Source organism: Ornithorhynchus anatinus, chromosome X1 (genome assembly GCF_004115215.2).
Source record: "Ornithorhynchus anatinus isolate Pmale09 chromosome X1, mOrnAna1.pri.v4, whole genome shotgun sequence".
NCBI classification, from domain to species: Eukaryota; Metazoa; Chordata; class Mammalia; order Monotremata; family Ornithorhynchidae; genus Ornithorhynchus; species Ornithorhynchus anatinus.
This window is the reverse complement of record NC_041749.1, coordinates 41,694,893-41,718,809: the sequence shown is the minus strand read 5'-3', so window position 1 is coordinate 41,718,809 and position 23,917 is coordinate 41,694,893. Positions and strand designations below refer to the sequence as shown.

The 23,917-nt window shown below is 42.9% G+C and overlaps 1 protein-coding gene and 1 long non-coding RNA gene across 7 annotated transcripts in view; both read right to left on the bottom strand.

Annotated features, from left to right (window-relative positions):
- Positions 1 to 23,917, bottom strand: part of ACSL6 (acyl-CoA synthetase long chain family member 6) — a 133,529-nt gene that overhangs the window by 33,626 nt on the left and 75,986 nt on the right. For all 6 annotated transcript variants that reach the window (XM_007655367.3, XM_007655368.4, XM_039910203.1 and 3 more), the window contains 7 exons: positions 22,226 to 22,340; positions 13,848 to 13,912; positions 11,498 to 11,599; positions 11,285 to 11,384; positions 9,123 to 9,301; positions 7,848 to 7,880; positions 5,082 to 5,133 (listed from right to left, as the gene is read on the bottom strand). In XM_007655367.3, coding sequence (XP_007653557.1) covers positions 5,082 to 5,133; positions 7,848 to 7,880; positions 9,123 to 9,301; positions 11,285 to 11,384; positions 11,498 to 11,599; positions 13,848 to 13,912; positions 22,226 to 22,340 — 646 coding nt within the window. The remainder of the gene's footprint in view (positions 1 to 5,081; positions 5,134 to 7,847; positions 7,881 to 9,122; positions 9,302 to 11,284; positions 11,385 to 11,497; positions 11,600 to 13,847; positions 13,913 to 22,225; positions 22,341 to 23,917) is intronic.
- On the bottom strand, positions 1,208 to 3,454 carry LOC114806466. The gene is made up of 2 exons (XR_003754505.1): positions 3,135 to 3,454; positions 1,208 to 1,633 (listed from the first exon to the last, which is right to left on the bottom strand). It is a non-coding gene; the product is annotated as an uncharacterized LOC114806466 (long non-coding RNA).

Genomic DNA, 23,917 nt, shown 5'->3' with positions numbered 1-23,917 from the left:
AGTTGAAGAGAAATGAGCCCTGAACACAAAATAAAGTCAATTCACAGAGCTTTTGGACTAAGAACGTGTTGTATTTTAATATGTTTTTGAGGCACTTACATTTAAGTCATTCATTCAACCTGCTGGTAGTTGATTTCTGGTGACTGAGAAGAACACATACTTTATCAATCCTGCCTTTCCTGGAATTTTCCTCTAATGCCAAGTGAATCACAATTCTCCCCAAGAGAAATTCTTTCTCCCTTTTTCCTACCAATAGCCTTTTGCCTAAACAGGGTTCAATCCAGACATGGAGGAAGACATCTGCTTGGGTGGCAAATCTGATTCCAACTCTTCAAGTCTAGTCCATTCTGGAGATGTGTTTGATCGGCAGCCTGCTGGGTGGCCTCAGCTTGTCTACTTCCATTAATTTGCAAGCAGTTCCATTCATTTGCAAGCAGTGGAAGCTCTGGCGGTGGAAATTCAGGCTTCTCTAAGTTACGTTGGACTCTCCATCCCTTTCCAAAGAAGAAAAATCAAGTGCCAGAAACATTTCGCTTTCTTCTCAAAGTGATGATGATAGGCTCTAGCACTGAGAGGCTAGAGCAAGAACAAGTCGTAGACCAAGAACTTGTGCAAAGGAGTTGATTATAGCTTATGGCCTGTTACAGTCACTTGTAATCTTTTATCCCTGCCAGCTGTATTCCTGCAGGGGCACTGAGTATACCGTGGTATGAATTTATTTAGAAGAACAAGATGTTCTTTAAATGCAATCTATAGAGAGGTGATAGCCATGGCTTTCAGAAAGATTCACAGAACTTACAGCATTCAAGGCAGAAGCTAAACACTACAAGTACCTACCATATGCACAAAAAAAACCCCTTTTAGTTTCTCAGTAGGTTTTGTACCGTGTACTGCAATTGAATGTCTGCGTAACTTTAGCTTAGTGCCCGAAGAACCTTCTTAGAAAGGCAGCCACAAGCTCCAAGTATGTCAAAAGGTTATTCCCCACCTGATACCTGTGTGTAAGCTCCTATGGGCAGGGAATACAACTTGTGTCTTCAGTTCTGCTTTCCCAAGCACTTAGCACAGCATACTGCACTAAGCAGCCATGGAAGAAATTCATTCATTCATTCAATCGTATTTATTGAGAGCTTACTGTGTGCAGAGCATTGTACTAAGTGCTTGGAATGTACAATTTGGTAACAGATAGAGACAATCCCTGCCCAACAATGGGTTCACCATCTGCCATTATTATTTTAAATCTTCAAATCACAGTATCATTTTAAATTGCTTTCTCCATCTAGAGAAGCGATCTAATGCCATTTTGAAGTCTTTAAGAGGTGCCTCAGTTTTCACCCAGTATTCCAAAGTGATTACTTCATCAATTTGGAAAATTCCCTCTCTATCACCTGACAGTCCTGGCAGCAGCTGAGGCCCTGACACACTGTTGAGGTTTGGAAAGGGTTTTTGCTGAGTGGTTGGCATCTAGCACTTCCTGAGAATGAATCACATTTTGGCTTGTAGTAAAAGCAACTGTCACACCAAAGTTGCGCATTCCGATGAAGCTTAGCAGAGTTGTTAAATGTCTGTCGCCTTCCGGTTACAATCCTCTTGTCTCAACCTCTCTCCCTCTCTTTCTCTCTCTCTCTTCCTTCTGTCAAGCCAAGAATAATTAAATTCAGATACTGACAGGAATGCTTCATTCAATATAAGCTGACAAAATGAAATTTCTCCTCAATTTTAGTTTGTAAATTTCTAATTAAACCAACCCTTCTTTTTCTAAAATTGTCTCTAAATGCTCTATCACAACAATTTTATCAATTAAGAAGTTTTGATTTTTTTGTTTTTAAATCAGTTATGGTGGTCAGCATGAATGAGAAGGCTTCACTCTGCTGAAACAGAGGAAATACTCATAGAATGGAGATGATGCTGACTTGACCAGAGTCTTCAATGGGCTCAATTTGCAACATTGGGTTGAAACAATGAATAATCATATGACAAAACAAATGTTATCCCAGAAAATATTCTTCTAAATAGTCCTCGATGTAAAACTCATCATCTAAATAACTTTCCTGACTTGAGCATTATTCTATACCTGATGAACTGAGGTAACCTGAGGACCATGTCAAATGGAGTGTGGATAGAAGTAAACACTGAGAACATATTTACCAACTCTGTTATATTGTCTGCTACGAAGCACTTAGTACAGTACAGTACAGTACAGTAAGTGCTCAATAAATACAACTGATGGACTGAACTGCTCCCCTATCCTTCATCATCTTGTACCACTAACCCACAGCCCTGTATCACCTCCACAGTCTACCTCCTTTGCTCCTGTGCACGAGTCGCAGAGCACTGCTGGCAGAAATCTAGATATCTAGATATCAGGCTGACCTCATCCATTTCAAGTTTATTCTTGAGTGCTCTCCTCTGCCTGACAAAATTATTTCTCCATCCTCACTGACACCCATGTCCATTATCCTTGCCAGTTGTTCCAGATATTTAACTCCCTCCTCAAAGCCCTGTTCCCCTGCCTCCTCTATCCTTTGCCTCGAATGACCTGGCCACCTACTTTATTGAGAAAATTGAAACTCCCAGGCCTGATCTCCCTAAAACCTCCCCTGGCCCTCCCCTTTCCTGCTCCTTCTTCAATCTCCCATCTTTCCCAGAAATGTCTCAGGAGGAGATCTCCCACCTTCTCTCAAAATCCACCCTCTCCACCTGTGCATCTAACCCTATCCTTTTGCACATTATCAAAACACTTGCTCCCTCCCTTCTTCTCTCCCAAACTATCATCTTCAACTGTTGCCTTTCCAATGGCTTCTTCCCCACTGATTTCAAATATGCCCAACTCCCCCTAACCTAAAAGACCCTCCCTTGACTCCAGAGCTTCCTCCAGTAATTGCCTTATCTCCCTCCTACCTTTCGTCTCCAAGCTCCTTAGCAAGTTATAAATGAACAAATACCATAAATTCACAAAAAAAACCCACCACATACACACACAACTGCCCAGGTCCAGGGAATGGCTATCTCTACTTTCTTTGGTCCATGAATGCTAATCTTTGCTTACTTAGGCTCTGGCACAGCTAGTAGAAATTTAGCTAACCAGCATTCTACTGCATAGATAAATTCTCTTGACAAAGAAATGCACTCACCTCCTCCATTCTGGAGTCCTCAGGGCAAATCAACTGTTTCCACAGTACAATTATCAGCCTCTGCCACAGAATTCTTGAGGTTCTTGAGGGGCAGCTTCTTCTTCAAATATTAGAGAAAATCTTTTCGGAAGATTTTCCACCAGAAGGAAAATTTCAGGGCAAAGCATAATCCTATATGGCTGATTTGATAGAGTTATAGGGATGTAATACTGGGATGGAGGGAAGGGACAGCTGAGGAAGTAGGCCAGATGAGATGCTCATGGCACAGTGAAAAGAGCATGGGACTGTGAGTCAGGAGATCCTGGTTCTAATCCCAGCTGTATCACTGGCCTGCTAGTGACCTTGGCCAAATCACTTAATCTTTCCGGGCCTCAGTTTTCTTTTGTGCAACATGGAGTAAGACAGCTGTTTGCCCTACTTCTTAGACTGTGTAACCCTGGGCTGAACAGTGACTGTGCCTGATCTGACTACTTGGTATCTTAACTGAGCACAGAGTAAATATGTACTTAATAAATTCAATAATTATTAAGGTTGGGATGCAGTTTCCTTTTATTCCTTGAATGATACAAACACCCCTGATTAATGAGTAGGAAAGAGGCGGGCCCTGGAGTAATTGTGGTAATTAATGAGAACTGTGTCAACGAAATTCTCTGGGGCTTTAACACGCCTGAGGACAAAGGCTTACAAGGAGAAGCAAAACATGTTCTTCTCACTCATCTTTACTTTACCTTTCAGTTGCCGTCACTATTCATTAAGAAGCATGGAAATCATTTGGCTTGAATCATTATTTTCCCCTTAGCCCAGCATTTGGGTCCTCTGGTTCCCAAATCCAGTTTTGGCCCCAGAGAGGAAGAGAGAACACTTCTGCCTCCCTCCAGTGCCTGCTTGCACCACTAGAAGACTAAATGGGTGCTCAGCATCTCATTTCAGTGAGATGATTTGGGTAGTATTTTTCCATTCACATTTGTATTCGAAGAGAAGGCAATTACTCGACTATGCAGACTTTTGAAAATGCATATTATCTCAAAAGAATTTAAGGATCCCATAAGCACAATGAAAGAACACCTGTGTTCTGGGAATCATTTTTTTTTAAATGTCACAAAATTTTGGTTTCTTCGTTATCATGGAAATGTTTTTGAACTATCACCACCAAAACAATTCTGAGATATTCAAAGTCCCAGGCTGACTGTAAAGCTATTGTATTGCCTTCTTGATGACTCTGGTTTAAGTCTTCATGTATAAGTTCTTGGAAGGAAAGGAACAAAGTATGCATCTCTTTTGTACCACGCTTGGACATTAATGAATTCTCTGACCACTTGCACAAGGTAAATAATAGTCTTCAGCATTTCTGAAAGCCTATGTACATTTCCTTTAGTTGTGCCTAAGTTGGTTCCCCGAACATACTGAGCCTTTTTTGAAGCACTGAACTGCAAATGATATAGTTGTCTAGAGATTTCCATTTGGACACACTCACATTGAGATTCTTGTATTCTCTCCACTCATATCTTGCTTTTCTTCAGGATCAACCTAGCGTATTTGTGAATTGGCATTTAACATGGATGAACTGGGGCAGGGGTATAAGCTGGAAAAATCTCTTGTGAAAAAACAGTCATATACCTTTCAGTGTAATGTATTGCTGAAGTTTCCAGAATGTACATATACAGTAAACAGACCACAGTGCACACTGAGTTTAAAAATAGATTACAAATTCTAAACATCCCATTTTACAGAGGAAGCAAGTAGGCACTGGGAAAGCACTTTGGGGTAAGCAATTAATGGCAACTCCTTTGCCAAGAGATTCAGATGAGCCTGACATGGAGTTGTTGGGAAATGACGACCTGCTAGCTGTTACTGTAACAGGCAGAAAGCAACTGAGTCGTTAGTAATGTTAAAAGTGCTCATGAGAATGCAAAGCGGTGATGACAGTAAGGATCTCTATTTGGTTACCTGTAGTGCCACTGGTGAAACACACAATTGACAGGTCTTCCGGCCGGGGAGGCTAGAAATATGCATGAGACAAGGGAAAATTAGAAGGTTGCACACAGGACTGGATTGCATTTTTACTGGTTATTCCTGGAAATCAAATCACAATGCCCTTTACTTCCCATGTTTTAGATCTTCTGTGCAGTACATATGAACTCTGGCTTTCTCACCCCTCGACCTTCCCCTCTTCTAAGTTTTGAGTGAGGGTCTTCTCGGTAGGAGTGTTCGAAAACTGTTGCTGTCTCTGATAGACTTCTCTGGTCCGCCCACCTAGATTTCTATGAGGATCTTCTGCAAGTGCTCTAGCACTCCTAGAAATCATGTCTCAGTCTGAGCAGCTCTGGACTCTAAGGGTACTAACTGCAAAACCGCTTTTGGTCCAAGGGACCCAATGACACTGGAGCTGCACTGGATAATTGTCCTAAAGTCACTTGGTGTTTGAAAAGAAATTGACCCACAAAACACTAAGGGTACACTAAAAACATGGAAATGAAATCAGACCAGCACCCGAACAGACTTCTCCCACAGGTGAGGAAACTGTTAGAGGCACATTTCATATCCCAGTTTGATAACTGATGAGCTTCCTCAGACTCATCCCTATCCAGTCCATACTTCGTTCTGTTGCCTCCAGTACTTTCCTCAAACATCATTCTGTACATGTTTCTCCAGTCCTCCAAAGCCTCTGTTGGTTACCCACTCCTCTGCACATGAAGCAGAAAGTCAAAACCACTGGGTTTAAGGCATTTAATTAACTCTCCTTCCTATTTTTCCATTCTGTTCTTCACTACATCCCAGCTCACATTCTGTCTTACTCTTGTCTGTCCCTCTGGTGACCTCATTCTTTCAATCATTCAGTCATATTTATTGAGCACTTACTGTGTGCAAAGCACTGTACTAAGTGCTTGGGAGAGTACAACACAACAATAAACTGACACATTCCTGCCCACAATGAGCTTACAAATCTAGCCATGCCCTTCCCCCTGGCAAGGTATTCCTTCTACTTTCAAATCTGACAGATCAAAGGTCTCCCCATCCTTAACGTCCTCCTAAACACATCTTCTCCAAGACGTCTTCTCAGATGAATTTCTATTCACTCTAGGTTATATCCCTCAAAGTGCCCCAGCAGCACTTCTTTGCCATCTGAGCATTTGGGAACTCACAACCTCCTGTAGAACTTTATTTTCATATCCCACATATCCTGCATGGAGAAGCAGCATAGCTTAGAACAGAAGCAGAGTGGGCTAGTGGAAAGACCACAGGATGGGGAGTCAGAGGACCCTGGGTTCTAATCTCCAATCCACCACTTGTCTACCAGGTGACCTTGGGTAAGTCACTAAACTTCTCTGTGCCTCAGTTACCTCATTTGTAAAATGGGAATTAAATCCTTCACCTTCCTACTTGTACTGGGAGCCCCATGTGAGACAGGGGCTGTGTCCAACCTGGTTACCTTGAATCTACCCTAGCGCTTAGTACAGTGCTTGGCACATAGTAAGTGCTTAACAAGTACCCCCCCAAAAAACCCCAGAAAAAATTCCTTATTATTATTTAAGCACTAGCTCATATGCTTATTCTTTTTCTGTTTTCTCCTATATACATTGTTTTAGTCTGTCTTCCCCAATACAGTGTAAGCTCTTTGAGGGCAAAGACTATGTCTCTTCACAAAATTGAACACTCTCAAGTATTAGTACAATGTTCTAAACAGAGTGGGCATTAATAAATACTATCAAGTGATTGACCTCAGTGCTCCCCTCCAAAATATCCCATCTTCTTCAACAAGGCTTCCATGACAAATTATCAGTATCTTGATTGTTACTGAACTTGCCACCCCTTGTGTCTATTTATATTTAAGGCGATCTTCAGTACTTGGGAATATATGTGTATTAAATGTCTATGTCCACCTTCTCCATTAGAGTGTAAGACCCTTGTGGGGAGAGACTGTATCGTGCTCCTGTCATATCTTTTAAGGTTTCAGTACAGTTTACTACATTCATTCATTCAATTGTATTTGTTGAGCACTTACTTTGTGCAAAGCTCTGTATTATGCTATTAAGCGCTTTGGAGAGTACAATATAACAACAAAGAGACACAGTCCCTGCCCACAATGAGCTTACAGTCTAGAAGGGGAGATAGACATGAATATACATACATAAATATATAAATTACAGATATATACATATGTGCTGTGAGGATGGGAGCTATTACCATCCCCTCCTCCTCCCCCACACCCCCATTTAATGGCTATAGTACTTTGGAGAACTTTCAGAGCTCTGGTAAGAGAGTTTAAAAAACAAAACAAAAAAATTCAACCCACCACTGAAAATCCAGGGGAGAAAACAGCTGAAATTTCTTTCCCAACACCAATCCAAAATGCTTAATCCAGAATGAAAGAACAAGGCTTTCCCTTTACCTGGGAAACTATCTTTTTTAAAAATAGAATTTGTTAAGTGCTTACTCTGTTCCAGGCACTGTACTAACCACTGGGTAGATTCAAGTTAATAAAGTTGGACATAGTCCACATCCCACATGGGGTTCAGTCCTAATCCCCATTTTACAGATGAGGTCACGATGCACAGAGAAATTAAGTGATTTGCCCTAGGTCACAAGGCAGACAAGTGGCGGAGCTGGGATTAGAAGCCAGGTCCTTCTGACTCCCAGGCCCACGTTTTATCCATTAGGCCATGCTACTTCAATATCTGAATAAAAAGTAGTTAAAGGCACTTGGAGACTTACCACAGGAGCCTGGTGGTTCTCTCTTCCATAATCCTGAAACAAGAAAATGCACTTAGATGTGTCAAAAGTGCCCTGATATCACACTAGAGAATTCAGCTCCCCTCATATATATCCTTACTTTACTTTCTTTTCAGATTCAAGGGTTGAATGATTAACAAACTGAATTTTGATGTAGAAGGGCCTACCTGAATTAATTTTATGTCTTTATAGACCTCTCCCTGGAGCTAAAGGGAGTTCAACATTTAATTGTATCTCATTTTCGTTTGGTGCCTTTTTCTGAGGGCAAATGAGTTTCCATCTTTCAATCTTGGCATTTACATTCTTGTAGGTGTAGACCAAACAGCCCACTCCCCAGTGTGCATAGTGATTTCTGTGGGTACCTATTGCAAGGCCCCTTGTTTCTCTTCTTCCTCCGCCTACAAACTACAGTCTCATGAAAACAAACAGCTCTGTGAGGATTTAAGAGACAGTAGCATCTTTCTTGGCATCTCTCTGAGGTCTGAGTAACCCAGTTTCATATGGAATTCTTCATCCTGACTGGGTGAGGAACCCGAAAACTGCCAGAGAATCCACATGGTTACCCTAGCAGACACAATTATGCACACAGAATCTCACTGTCAGTAATGTCATCTTTGACTATCACATACAATGCCATAAATTCATACATACACACACACAAACATACACATACACGGCTCCTATGGGCATGGAGAATGCTGAGTGGTGAAGTGCCTGAAGCCAGGAGCAAACAAGTACCTCCTGTCTGCATCACTGGTAGACTATGCCACTGATTCCTAATTACCGTTCCCTGTTCAATTCCACATACCCTGCTAAGATGCTACTGCAGTTCTGCTATGAAACAAATGGAAGGAATTAAAAACTATTACAATGACAGGGACCATGTTCTACCAACTTTATTGTATCGCAACTTCCCAAGCGCTTAGTGCAATGCCCGGCACACAGTGAGCATCCAATAAATACCATTGATGGATGGACTGCAACTCGTCTGAAATGACTTGTCATGATTAATGTGCTTCTATCTGTATCTTGACCAACAGCAACAGTATTTAGAAATCAGTTATCACCTTCCAATAGAAGAGGCCAAAGCTCTTCACATCACAGTGTCCTCATTTGTGTGTTAGGTCCTCCCTTAATGTAATGCAATGAGTTCCTGTTCTCTGCCCAGATAATGCGATTTTGTCATTTGTCCCATACGAGCTAAAATGGCTGTTGGTGGAAGATGTTTCTACATTACACTGAGGAAAGGAACTTCACCTCGACTTCCTGCATAGACTGGATGAGCACGCCACATTTTTTCCCTCGCTCCTTCAAGTCATTCCCAAATGCATTGATGAGGATAATGAATTTCAGGCCCGGAGTGTCCTTTCTTTCCACGTGTTCTAGGAGAAGGGTAGCCTTCTCTGGCTTGTCACAGATGACGGTGGCGATATCAGCTGAAAATGAAAGTAAGATATTTTACAAAAGCTGAACCGTTGGGAGGTTCATTCATTCAGTTGTATTTATTGACTGTGGGCAGAGCATTGTACTAAGCACTTGGAAAGTACAATTCAGCAATAGAGATAGTCCCTGCCCACAAAGGGCTTACAGTCTAGAAGTCTTCATATACAGTCTTCATATTTTCCACCTCCTCCCCGCCAAAAATACTCCAGGTCTTTCCTGGGTGATCTGGGAAAACTTCAATTTGAGGATGGGCTAAGAGAAACTAGGCTATTCTCGCCTTCTAGGAAAATCCTTCAAGAATCACGTCACACTGGATCAATAGACTCAGCTGGGCCACAAACATGAAGGAGAAATCCTGAAGCAAGAATGATGAAGTATTAACTCTGGGTACAACTAACGGATTATGAGTCAAAGGGCACTGAAGATGAAAATCAAAGAACTGCATGGAAAACAATGGCTCCACGGTTGCCCAGTGGTAGAAAATTTTAATCTATCTCTTCCTTCATAGTGTAAGCTGCATGTGTATGGAAACTGGGTAAACTCTTTTTGTTGGACTTTCCCAAGTGCTTAGTACAGTGAATCATACTAAGTAGGCTCTCAAATAAATATAATTCCTACTTTATAATTTATAATTCCTAATATAATTATTCCTACCATCAATCAATGATATTTATTGAACACTTACTATGTGCAGAACACTGTACTAAGCACCTGGGAGAGTACAATACAGCAGAACAGTGGATTCATTCCCTGCCCATAACAAGCTTACAGTTCCCCACAGGGCTCCATGAGTTTGATTGTCACTTACTACTAACACTGTACTGAATGATATAAAATTTGTCCCTCTAGTCTGTAAGCTCATTATGGGCAAGGAATATGTCTGTTAATTTTCATGTGCTGTCCCAGGTGCTTAATACAGTGCTCTGAAAATAGTAAGCACTTAATAAATACCAGTAATTGATTTACTATTATAACTGTTACAACCGCCACTTTGGCTGGAACAGAAAAGGGCTCTGGATAGAGAGAGATCTGAGATCTGGATAGAGAGTCCAGATCTGAGGACTAACACTGGGAAGTGACACTGCTGTGATGTCAGGCCTTCTATGCCTAAAGTGGAATTTTTGGAGATCCTTCCATGAGAAGAGAAGTTTCATATTAATTTCTTTGTCACAAAAGAAAGATATCCCCCGATTAGACTGTAAGTCCGTCAAAGAGCAGGGACTGTCTCTATCTGTTACCGATTTGTACATTCCAAGCGCTTAGTACAGTGCTCTGCACATAGTAAGCGCTCAATAAATACTATTGAATTAAGGTATTTGTAACATGTTTTCTATGTGCCAAAGCATTGGGCTGCATGCTGGGATGGATATTGAGTATGGACACAACACCTGTCCCTATCCAAGAGGGAGATGAAGAAAGAGAGAGTGGATATCCTATCCCTATTTTACATGAGGTAACTGAGGAACAGAGAGACTGAGTGACTTGACCAAGGCCACACAGCAGGCCAGTGGTGGAGCTGGGAATAGATTCCCAGGTCCATGCTCTTTCCATTAGGCCAGACCATCTCCCAGAATATTATGCATGTTGCAGCCAATGACTAAAACAGAATCCATGTGGTCTCAAGAGGTGAGCCATGCTTTGAGGGTTTTAGTTCATTGGTAATATTATGAATTACTTATTTATTTATATTAATGTCTGCCTCCCCTCTAGACTGTAAGCTCATTTTGGGCAGGGAACATGTCTGCTGATTCCACTGTATTGTACTCTCCCAAGTGCTTATTGCAGTGCTCTGCACATAGTAAGCCCTCAACAACTACTATTGATTGATTGGTTAATCGGTTTCAATTTGAGTCTGTCCTTCCACAACAGAAGGGCATGCTATCACCCTTACGTCTCTTGGGTAAAACTAGCTGGCCAGTAGCTATTCTCTTTGGGGTGACTAGTTTATGGTAACGGACGTCACGGAACTCTGTTACCTGTGTTAATAATGTAGCGAATGGCTCCAGGCCCCAGTGTGTCGTACAGAGGCACCACCACCATGGAGTAGGTATAACAAGCCAACTCAGAAATGATCCACTGGGAAGAGATGACAGAGAGAAAGATGAGATGAGAGGAGTGAAATGGAGAGAGATCGAGGCAACGTTTACTCTCCTTTTATAAGCTCCCGCGGCACTCAGCGAATCCCTCACCTCTGGCCGGTTCTGTGCGAAGACGCCGATAAACTGATCGGACGATGGTTTACAGCCATGGTGGAGCAGTCCTGACCCCAAGAATTCTGCCCTTTTAGCCACCTGGAAGGAGAAAGAGAGAAAATCAGTAGGAAAAAACCAAAGATGTAAGCAAACACATAGGGGAGCTCCTATTCATTCTTCTCTCATGATTAGCCAGGACCCCAAAACCCCAGAGAGGGGCAGTCTGCACTGCTCCTCCCTGGTCCAGGTCCACCACCGCCTATGATTCCACAATGCCTAATCAGTCTTCTCTGGACAATGACTGCTACTGTCTAGGAAGCAATAGCTTACATGGGGTCCATCGTGGATCAGAATTGCCACAGCTTAGGGAGGAACAGCAAGCGGTAGGCTGAAACTCATTGCGGCAGGGAATGTACCTCCCACTCCCTTCTCTGTCCATCCCCTTTCTCCATCCCCACTCCCAGCCCCACAGCACCTATGTACATATCTGTCATTTATTTCTTCAGTTATATTAATGTCTGTCTCCCCCACTCTAGACTCGTTGCTGTTGTGAGCAGAGAATGTGTCTGTGTACTGTTGTATTGTATTCTCCCCAGTTCTCATTACAATACTCTGCACACAATAAGCGCTCAATAAATACAACTGAATGAATGAATACCAACTTTGTTGTACTGTAGTCTCCCAGGCAATTAGTACAGTGCTCTGCAAGCAGTAAATGCCCAATAAAGACCACTGATTGAAGCACTTGGTCCTAGACCAGGACTGCCACAGCCCAAGGGGCAACGACGTGTACTGGGTCTCCCTGAGAGACAGCGAGGTTGGGAACAGAGAGAAGGATTGCAAAAGAAGGGAAAAAACACCTTTTATTTCTTTTCTAAATTGAAAGTTTCTTCCGGGCATTTTCTCAGGGGAGATTGGATTGTGCAGAATATATCTTAGAGCAAGAACTTGAAATTCAGAAAAAAACCCATAGAGATCCCTGTCCTCCTGCCTCTCTCAGCTTAGCTGGCACCAGGCTTGATGGGAGTTTTCAGCCTGTTCTCCAGAGAGAAGATTGCTCAAAGACCCTCTGAGACTGCTATGGGGACCCTGCCCATTTTTGCTTTGGAAGGGTCCCAAGAAGGAAATTCTATATCTGTCTATGTTTATAGCTTTCCCCTCTCACTGAATGATTCCATGCCTATCCTTCTACTGCTCCTTCTTATTATTATTATATGACCTCTGACTATTTGTTATTCAACCCCACCTCCAACCCCACAGCACTCATGGACATATTTAACTTGCCTATTGTAAATTATTTATTTATAGTAATTTCTGTTCCCACCCTAGGCTGTAAATTTGTTATAGGCAGGGAACAAACTGCTGCATTGTACTCTCCCAAATGCCTTAGTACATTGCTCTGCACGTAATAAGTGCTGAATACCACTGATGGATTGATTATTATTGCTATTATCATTAAAATTATTACATTTGTTAAGCACTTACTATGTGTCAAGCAGTATCCCAAGCACTGGAATAGATAGAAGTTAATCAGGGTGGACTCAGGCCTGGTCCAATGTGGGCTCACAGTCTAAGTAGGAGAGAGTTAGTTGTCTCTCTCCTGAGACAAACTCAAACTTCAAGATAGACCAGAGTAGCCAAAAGCCATTATTTTGCTAAGTCTGGTCCTTTCCTCTGTCCTTCCTCCAGGACTGAAACACTCCTGTGGTAGTTACAGAGAAGTGACAGCAGAGGAAGAAAATCTGAAATACGCCAAAGAGCTTGGATAAATGGCCTACGAGCTTGTGAAAGTGTCATTAAAACATCAATCAACCAGTCACATTTATTGAGTGCGTACTGAGTGCAGAGCACTGTACTAAGCATTTAGGACAATATGATATAGCAATATAAAAGACACATTCCCTGCCCACAACGAGCTTACAGTCTAGAGGGGGAGACAGACATTAATAGGTACAGTAAGGAGGCTGGCACACACAGTAAGCACTCAATAAATACTATTGAATGAATGAACGAATTAGAGGAGCAAAGCATGCGGGCTGGGTGGTTGTAGGTGAGCAGCAAAGTGAGGTAGGAAGGAGCAAGGTGATTGACTGTTTTAAAGCTGATGGTAAAGAGTTTCTGTTTGATGGGGAGTTGATGTGGGCAACCAATGGAGGTTCTTGAGGTGCGGGTAAACATGGGCTAAATGTTTTTATAGAAAATGATGTGAGCAGCAGAGTGAAGTATGGACTGGAGTTGCCTTAGGAGTTCCTAATTTGGTCACTTTTTTGGGTAAACTAATTCTACCCCAGATATTATCAGCATATTTCTGAGAAACAGTGATATTACCTGTTGAGAATATTCTTACCTCTTTGTAGGATAACCACTGATAAGGCTGCTTGGGTCTTCTGGATCCTAGACAAGGGCCATTCTCTAATGAAGCAGAAAGAGAAAATTAAGTTGCATTGTTGTTTGGGGCACTCATTAAGCACTTACTATGTGCCAACCACTCTGCTAAGTACTGGAGACATTAAAGGATAATCCAATTAGATATTATCTCTGAACCAATATCTAAGAGGTAGGAAGTGCAGGTATTTTATCCCCATTTTACTGAAGAGGAAATTGAGGCCCACAGATGTAAAATAACATACCAAGGTCACTATTAAAGCCAGTTGTAGAGCTGGGATTAGAACTCAGATCTCCTGCCTTACAGTCTCCAGCTTTTTCTACTAGGCCACACTGTCTCCTAAGTCTTTTTAAAGTGCTAAGAGAAGCAGCATGGCTTAGTGGAAAGAGCACGAGCTTGGGAGGTCGTGGGTTCTAATGCAGCCCCCACCACTTATCAGCTGTGTGACTTTGGGCAAGTTGCTTAACTTCTCTGTGCCTCAGTTCCATCATCTGTAAAATGGAGATTAAGACTGTGAGCCCCACATGGGACAACTCCATTATACCTAGTATCTACCCCGAAGAGTACTTGGCATATAGTAAGCCCTTAAATACCATCATCATCATTATTATTGTTATTATGAGTTGCTATCTATTACTTTTGAAAGCTACATTACTTTGTCAGGTTTGCTTCTATGGCTGCATTACTGAGTTTGGCAAACCCTCACACGGATCCTTCACCTCACCTGAGCCAGACCTGATTCACAATACAATCACACCATACTCAGTCATCCTTCCTGAGGCCGAGGAAACCAATTTGTGGTGTCAGTGGATATGGCTATGGCCACACTTTCAGTGACAGCAACAGTTCCTCTTTCCGTTCCTCAGTTTGGCGAGGCCTCAGTTCTGTACATTTTGACTAGGACATTGTTAGAGAATTAGAGAATGTTTGTCCCATAATGTGAGCCTGTTGGGATACAGGGTACTGTGGTGGTGTGGGGACAAGAAAGGTAGTGCACATTCATTCATTCATTGATTCAATTGTATTTATTGAGCGCTTACTGTGTACTGCACTGCACAAAACACTTGGAAAGTACAATATATCAATAAAATACATGCGCATGGCTTTGAAATCCAGAGAAGCAGCGTGACTCAGTGGAAAGAGCCCGGGCTTGGAAGTCAGAGGTTATGGGTTCGAATCTCAGCTCTGCCACTTGTCAGCTGTGTGACTGTGGGCAAGTCACTTCATTTCTCTGTGCCTCAGTTACCTCATCTGTAAAATGGGGATTAACTGTGAGCCTCACGTGGGACAACATGATTACCCTGTAACTAGCCCAGCGCTTACAACAGTGCTCTGCACATAGTAAGTGCTTAACAAATGCCAACATTATTATTCTTATTATTATTTGAAATGGGTGATGTAAACAACCCTGGGTTATGGGAGAATGGGTTCATTTTTAAAATGTTCAACTAGTAAGAGAGCAAATGCTTCAAATCAGATTCCTCCTCTTATGGGCATAATTTTAATTCTGTGACAGCACTTTAGCCAAACACTCTGTCACAGTGAAAAGAAGCAGCCAATAGCTGTGTGGTACTGGGAAATATGGCGTTACTTACTCAGTTTTTTACCCACCCAACACATGTATCCCAACTGCTCATGAAGGAAAAACATACAATTTTAAAGATATCAAGAGAGCAATTATGTTTTCCCTAAGAGCAGCATGACCTAATGGAAAAGAGCCCAGGCTTGGGAGCCAAAAGACCCGAGTTAATAATGTTGGTATTTGTTAAGCGCTTTCTATGTGCAGAGCACTGTTCTAAGCGCTGGGGTAGACACAGGGGAATCAGGTTGTCCCACGTGGGGCTCACAGTCTTCATCCCCATTTTACAGATGAGGTAACTGAGGCCCAGAGAAGTTAAGTGACTTGCCCACAGTCACACAGCTGACAAGTGGCAGAGCTGGGATTCGAACTCATGACCTCTGACTCCAAAGCCCAGGCTCTTTCCACTGAGCCATGCTGCTCCTCTGCTCCAGTTGTAATCCTGGCTCTGCCATATGCCTGCTGTATGACTTTAGGCAAGTAACTTAGCTTCTCTGACCTCAGTTTCCTCAACTGTAAAATGGGGATACAATGCCTGTTATCCCTCTTGTGTCCAACCTAATTAATTGTACTTACTGCAGTGGTTAGAAGAGCGCATGACACATGGTTAGGATTCAAAATACCATTATTATTATTATCAATAATTATTATTAAGAACAAATAATCTCCATAAATTTTCCTCCCAAATCAACAGAGAAGAAGCTTAATACTAGTAGGTATGAGTTGGATGCTGTTACTCTGGCTAAGCCTGTGCGTGACTGAAATTTGGGAATGGGGCCGGTTCAACCTGAAGCCAGAAATGTGAGGTTTTTACCACTCTGACACCTAACTTCCTGCAGGCATAGGAAATGGCACACTTAATGGCCACAAAAGGCTGCTGGGTCTTGTGGTCCCTGCGGTCAGCCAGAAATATACCCATAAGCCAGACATAGCATAGGCATGAAGGGCCTTTAGCCACTGAGCTCATAGGATCCACCATGTTAGTCTTAGTTCCCAGAATGAGGAAGCCCAAAATGAAGATGCGTGGGAAAGAAGCACAGATCTTAGAGGCCAAATCCAAGTCTGTACTCTCTCTTTGTACCTGCCTTAGTGAGGTCTTAGGCCTGAAAATCTGCCAGATTGTGTCTACTAACTCTATCACATTCTCCCAAGTACTTAATATAGTGCTCTGCCCACGGTAAAGGCTTCATTGAAATTACTAATTAATCATTTGAATGACTGCTTATGACTCTACCTTACCTCAGCCTATTTTCTTCCCATTTCTTGGCAAACTTGCAAATGTCAATGGGTATCCATTTCCAAGTAGAGCTGGACTTCTGGATCTCAAATGCTCCACTTCACTGGGTTGAAGAAAGATGTTGTTCACAACTTCAGTAGTCACTAAAGGTGTGAGAATGCCTTTCTGCCTTTAATTTCCTACTGCGGCCGTAGGACTAGCGCACGACAGTGGACGTCTAGCAGTATCTCTAGAGAAGACCTCCTGCCTTCTCTTAAAATCCAACCCCTCCACCTGTGCATCCAACCCCATTCCTTCACACCTTATCGAAACACTTGCCCCCTCTCCTCTTCCCTACCTGCCATCTTCAGCTCTCACAGAGTTGTTCGACACGTTTCTTGCCCACAGTGAGCTTACAAGTCTAGAGGATACAATGGAAGCAAGTCCCACAGTCCTTGCCCTAATTAATATGCATATTAATGGACTGGACAGGCAGATGAAAGTTGTTTACAAATAGCGGGAGCAGGAGGAAGAACAAGGAATGCAATGAGGTAGGGGCAGACTGGGTGTGCTGGAGGATCAATCAATCGATCAATCAATTGTATTTATTGAGCTCTTACTGTTTGCAGAGCACTGCACTAACAGATTGGGAGAGTACATTATAACAATAAAACACAGTTCATTCATTCATTCATTTGTATTTACTGAGTGCTTATTATGTACATAGTACTGTACTAAGAGCTCAGGAGAGTACAGTGTCAAAATAGACAGATTCCCTGCCCACAACGAGCTAACAGTCTAGAGGATGGAGAAGCTCTGGGAAGGGGCAGACAATTGATGGGCTTTACTGCATGATTTGGGATGACAAGACAGGACATGAGGAGAGAGGAACTGAGGAATCACAAGAACCATGATGTCCCTCCTTTCCCAAAGGAAGGAGGCATCCTTAACTTGGAAATCAATAAGGACTTTCTAGATGCACACAAGTTCAGATGGGCATAAACAGCCCTAATAAGTGTTGGTTTGGCTCAACCGGATTGCCATCCATCAAATCCTAGGTCCATATGGATCCAGATAATAAGTAATTTGGGAGAGAAGCCTGGCAGAAGCCTAAAGGAGGAGATCTGGGGAAAGCAGGTGAGGATGTAGGTAAGTAGTGTGCCTTGACCTCATGGATTTAACCATCTTCCCTATCAAGAAATCCTTCAGTTTAGGAGAAGCAGCATTGCCTAGTGAATAGAGCATGGGCCTGGAAGTCCCAAGGGCATGGGTTCTAATCCAGGCACTGCCACTCGTCTGTGTGACTTTGGGCAAGTCACTTCACTTCTCTGGGCCTCAGTTCTATCATCTGTAAAATGGAGATTAAGACTGTGAGCCCCATGTGAGCATGGACTCTGTCCAACCTCATTAACTTGTATCTACTTCAGCTCCTAGTACAGTGCCTGGCACAAAGTAAGCACTTAACAAATACCATAAAAAAAAGAGAGAATGGAGCTCAGTGGTTTTACAACTAGTGTGACTCCCTCATCCTATGTCTCTGACTGGTAGGGAGAAGAACACTGAGACTTGGGAAAGTTCAAAATGCTTATTGAAGACAGAGAAGAGGCAGTGATCTCCCCACCCTCCCACCCACCCATGACCACTCTCCCCTGCATGTTAAAGGCATGAGCTTGGCCTCTTGGACATCCTTTATATATGTGAGAGAGGCAGCATAGCCTATTGGATAGAGCACAGGCCTGGGAGTCAGAAGAACCTAGGTTCTAATCCCACCTCTGACACTTGTCTGTTTTGTGACCGTGGGCAAGCCACTTAACTTCTCTGTGCCTCAGTTATCTCATCTGTAAAATGGGGATTAAGACTGTGAGCTCCATGTGGGACAGGGAATGTATCCACCCTGATTAGTTTGTATCTATCCCAGCTTTTAGTACAGTACCTGGCACATAGTAAGTGCACAATGAATGCCATTAAAAGAAATGAATTCATATTCTTCTTCAGGGATTGCACACCTGCCCACTTGTCTGGATGATTTGGGCCATGCTAATGTTCACAGAATTATGCAGTTTAGAGCTTGGAAATGAGGTTGCTTGGAAATGATGCAAAAATCAGAGGAAAGAGTAGGACTCAGGATTTCATTTCCATTTTTTTAATGAGACTTGGTTTTGTCGGTTAGAGAGGCAGCCAGAAAGTACTATTGATCATGATGACACAGCTCATCATTAACAAATCTTGACTTCTTGTATTACCAGTCGTCCAACTGGCAGTAGCAAATATAGAGTCGGAGAGGCAGAAGGAGGTGACACCATACAAATAGAGTAGGTAAGTTAAAGGCAGTAGACAAAGTGCAACTGACAAGAATATATATATTCTCTTCTTTCTCCAGTTCTCTCCTTGACCCGCTCCAATCTTTCTTCCATCCCCTTCACTCCACAGAAACCTCCCCCTCAAAGGTCACCAATGATCTCTTTCTTGCCAAATGCAACAATCTCTACTCCATCCTCTTCGACACTGTGGACCACTTCCTTCCTCTGGAAACATTATCTAGCCTTGGCTTCACTGACACTGTACTCGCGTGGTTCTCCTCATCTCTCCAGCCGTTCATTCTCTGTCTTCTTTGTGGGCTCCTCCTCTGCTTCTCACTCCCTAACTGTGGGGGTCCCTCAAGGTTCAGTTTTGGATCCCCTTCTATTCTCCATCCACACCCACTCCCTTGGAGAACTCATTCGCTCCCATGGTTTCAACTACCACCTTTATGTGGATGATACCCAAATCTCTATCTCCGGCCCTGATCTTTCTCCTTCTCTGCAGTCTTGCATTTCTTCCTGCTTTCAAGACATTTACTTGGCTGTCCTCCCATCCCCTCCAGGTTAACAAATCCAAAACAGAACTCCTTATCTTCCCATCCAAGCCCTGACCTCCTCATGACTTTCCCATCACTGTAGATGACAGCCTCATCCTTTCTGCCTCACAAACCCATAACCTTGGTGTTATCCTTGACTCCTCTCTCTCATTCAACCCATATATTCAATCCATCACTAAATCCTGTCTGTCCCACCTTCACAACATCACTAAAATCCACTCTTTCCTCTCCATCCAAACTGCTACCACGTTAATGCACTCACTCATCCTATCCCTCCTGGATTACTGCATCAGCCTCCTTGCTGACCTCCCAACCTCCATACTTCACTCAGCTTCCTGGATTATTTTCCTACAGAAACGTTCAGGACAGGTTTCCCCACTCTTCAGAAAACTCCAGCAGTTGCCCATCCACTTCTGTATCAAACAAAAACTCCTCACCATTGGCTTTAAAGCCCTCCATCACCTTGCCCCCTCCTACCTCGCCTCACTACTCTCCTACTACAACCCAGCCCACACACTTCACTCCTCTACTGCTAACCTTCTCACTGTGCCTTGATCTCATCTATCTTACCACCTACCTCTCACCCATGTCCCGCCTCCAGCCTGAAATGCCTGGTCTCAAATTCGACAGATAATTTACTCTCCCCGCCTTCAAAGCCTTACTGAAGTCACATCTCCTCCAAGAGGTCTTCCCTGACTAAGCACTTCTCCCACTCCTTTCTGCATCGCCCTGACTTTCTCCCTTTGTTTATCCCTATTCCCAGCCCCATTGCACTTATGTACATATCTGTCATTTATTTAGTTTGTACTGATGTCTGTCTCCCCGCTGTAGACTGTAACATCACTTTGAGCAGGGGATGTGTCTGTTTGTTATTGTATTGTACTCTTCCAAGCACTTAGTACAGTGCTCTGCACACAGTAAGTGATGAATAAATATGATAGAATGAATGAATGAATATGTCAGCATATACATTCATTCATTAAATCATATATAAATATATATATACACACACACACACACACACATAGTTTTTATTTGGCATTTGTTAAGTGCTTACTATGTGCTAGCCACGGTACTAAATGTTGGGGTAGACACAAGCTAATCAGTTTGGACACAGTCCATGTCCCATGTGGGGCTCACAGTCTTCATTTCATTTTACAGATGAGGTAATTGAGGCACAGAGAAATGAAGTGACTTACCCAAGGTTACACAACGGAAAAGTGGCAGAGCTAGGATTAGAACCCAGGTCCTTCTGACTCCCAGGCCACACTGCTTCTCAGCAATTTTGTTTGACTGATGAACTAAGCCAAAAGTTGTTGATCAGACAGATCAGTTCTAGGTTCCAGTGGTTAGGAATCAGAAGTCTTCAAAAACCAATGAACCCTCAACATTTAGATTTTTGCCAACAAAAACAATGATTTTGGCATTTATTAAATGCTTATTATGTGCCAAGTACTAGAGTAGATACAGATTTATGAAACTGGACACAGCCCATTTCCCACATGGGGCTCACAACCTATCATCCCTATTTTCCAGATGAGGAAACTGAGGCCCTGTGAAATTAAGTGACTTGCTCCAGGTCACCCAGTAGACCACGAGTGGAGTTAGAACCAGAACACAGACTCCCGGTTGTGCACTCTTTCCACTAGGTCACATGGCTATTCATGTACAACCTCATGCCCAAGGAAGCCCACCTGGAGCACTTGCCATAACTGCATAACAGTCAGGACCTGGGTACTTGGCTCTGCTCCCTTTTCTTTGCTACTAACCTCAGCAGAATCATGGAGTCCTTATAATCGGTCCATGCACCCTTCATCTTGAGTCCTCCTCCCCTGCCTCTCATACCTCTTCCTTGTTTGGCTCCAGGTCTGCTCTCCTTTGTTAGTTAACAGGCAGACCCACATGGCTTCTTTCCCTAGAATATGGTAGCCACCCACTAGAACATCACATGAGCTGAAATCTTGCTGCTCAGCCCTTCAGGTCTGCCCAGCCAATGCTAAACTGGAGGGTCTAGCCTTCATTTCTCGGAATGCCTTCCATCAGGACTATATTCTCCTCAGGCAAGCATCCTAGTCAATTCTGGGAGTTGTCTTCCCCTGGAAAAGCTATACGTTAGCAAGTACTTTCACACACTGTAGGAGCCCCAGCTAGCTGACCCCATCTAATAATAATAGTAATAATTATGGTACTTGGTAACTGCTTACTATTTGCCAAGCACTGTTCTAAACACTGAGGTAGATACAAGTTAATCAGGTTGGACACAGTCCCTGTCCCACATTGGGCTCACACTCTTAATCCCCATTTTTTACAGATGAGGTAACTGAGGCACAGAGAAGTTACATGACATCCCAGTTCACCCAGCAGACAAGTGGTGGAGCCATGATTAGAACCCATGACCTTTTGACTCTCAGGCCTGTGCTCTATCCACTACACCATGATGCTTCTCTGAACCTATTTAGCTGGAACAGCCTTAGGGGCTCAGGGGGTGTCCAACTTAGACTTAGCCCAGTGTGGTCCAGTTTTGGCTCCTTAAAGCTCAGCCCATGAAGGCAGAAAGTGTAGCCTGGGCCCAGTCCTTATAATGTCTGCTTGCATGTATCTCCTGTTGAATAAACAGAACCCGTTTTGCACAGAGAGCATCACAACCATCCAGGCTGGGGAAAGCAACGAATCACCGAAACACTCACCAGAAATGTTCAATCCCCGTCTGAAAACTTCGTACATGGTGCGAGCATCATCATAGAAGTGAGTGAGCAGCTTGGGGCTGCCTCCTATCACGGATCTTCTCGCTCCATCACAGCCCTGAAGAAATCAGAGTGAATAGGAGGGAAACACCCAAATGATGGGCAATTTGCGGTTGATGTTGGGAAAAAAGAGATTCAGTGTGGGCCTAATATTATTATTAATAATAATAATGATTCTGATATTTATTGAGGGCTTACTATGTGCCAAGCACTGTACTAAGTGCTGGGATAGATACAAGATAATTAGGTCCCACTTGGGGCCCACAGTCTCAATAGGAGGGAGAACAGGTATTGAATCCCCATTTTGCAGATTAGAGAACAGGCACAGAGAAGTTTAATTTGGTCAGAAACCATCAGCGCTGATGGCATTTTCCCAGCAGCCACGAATCTCCCTATAAGGTCGTGTGCAAATCACACTCACTTTATTTTTTTCCTGCAGGTCCTTGGCCGAGAAGTAGAGGGACTGATGCAAACCCATTGTTCTCAATGGGAGACATCATCATCATCATCACTACCCCAGAGCACTTATGAACATATCTTGAAATGACATATTATAAATTATTCATTTCTACTAATGCCTGTCTCCCACTCTAGAATGTAAGCTTGTTGTAGGCAGGGAACGTATCAGCCAACTCTGCTGTCTTGTACTCTCCCAAGTACAAGTTCTGCACACAGTCAACTGCTCGATAAATACCATCGATCATGATGATGACATATCAGCCAACTCTGCTGTCTTGTACTCTCCCAAGTACAAGTTCTGCACACAGTCAACTGCTCGATAAATACCATCGATCATGATGATGACACAGAACTCAGAACAAAGTAGCTAGTGACAATGTAAAGATGCTGTTCTTCTGCTCCTGCTGCTGATTTAGTCCTCATGCACCTTGCCATCTCCCTCCCTCCAGAAAAGATTTAGACCGTCAATTAGCTTGGAAACATTATGTCCTTGTCCTAGGAAGAGCCTATTTGCTTTTTAAAAGAATTTTTGATTGCGACCGATTTTCTTCTCCACAGTAAAAGGAGTCTCCAATGTATCCAATTTCGGTCCTTCAAAAAGTGAGTTTCTAAAAGCCCCCCTCTCTTTTGAGTTTTTAGGCAGATGAGTAATTCAATTACATAATGGTGATGCATCTGACCCAAAGCCAATTTGAACAGAAGGTTCTGCAACTGAATGGAGTCTCATGTAGTGCTGCTGCTTTCATGGATTTGACCTGTTTTTCTGGATTTTGGGAGCTAATGAGGATTATGGGAAATTTATCACATTTCATTAATATTTGGCGATTTGACCCATTCTGCAGCCTTGAAATCCACACAAAAAATAGTAGCAATAATAATAATAATCTCTGTGGTATTTTTTAAGTGTTCAACATGTGCTAAGCACTGTTCTAAGCAATGGGGTAGATACAGGTAATCAAGTTGGACACATTCCCTATCCTATATGGGGCTCACAGTCTTAATTCCCATTTTACAGATGAGGTAACTGAGGCATGGAGAAACGGAGTGACTTGCCTAAGGTCACATAGCAGATGGGTGGCAGAGCCGGAATTAGAACTCATTCATTCATTCATTCATTCAATAGTATTTATTGAGCGCTTACTATGTGCAGAGCACTGTACTAAGCGCTTGGAATGT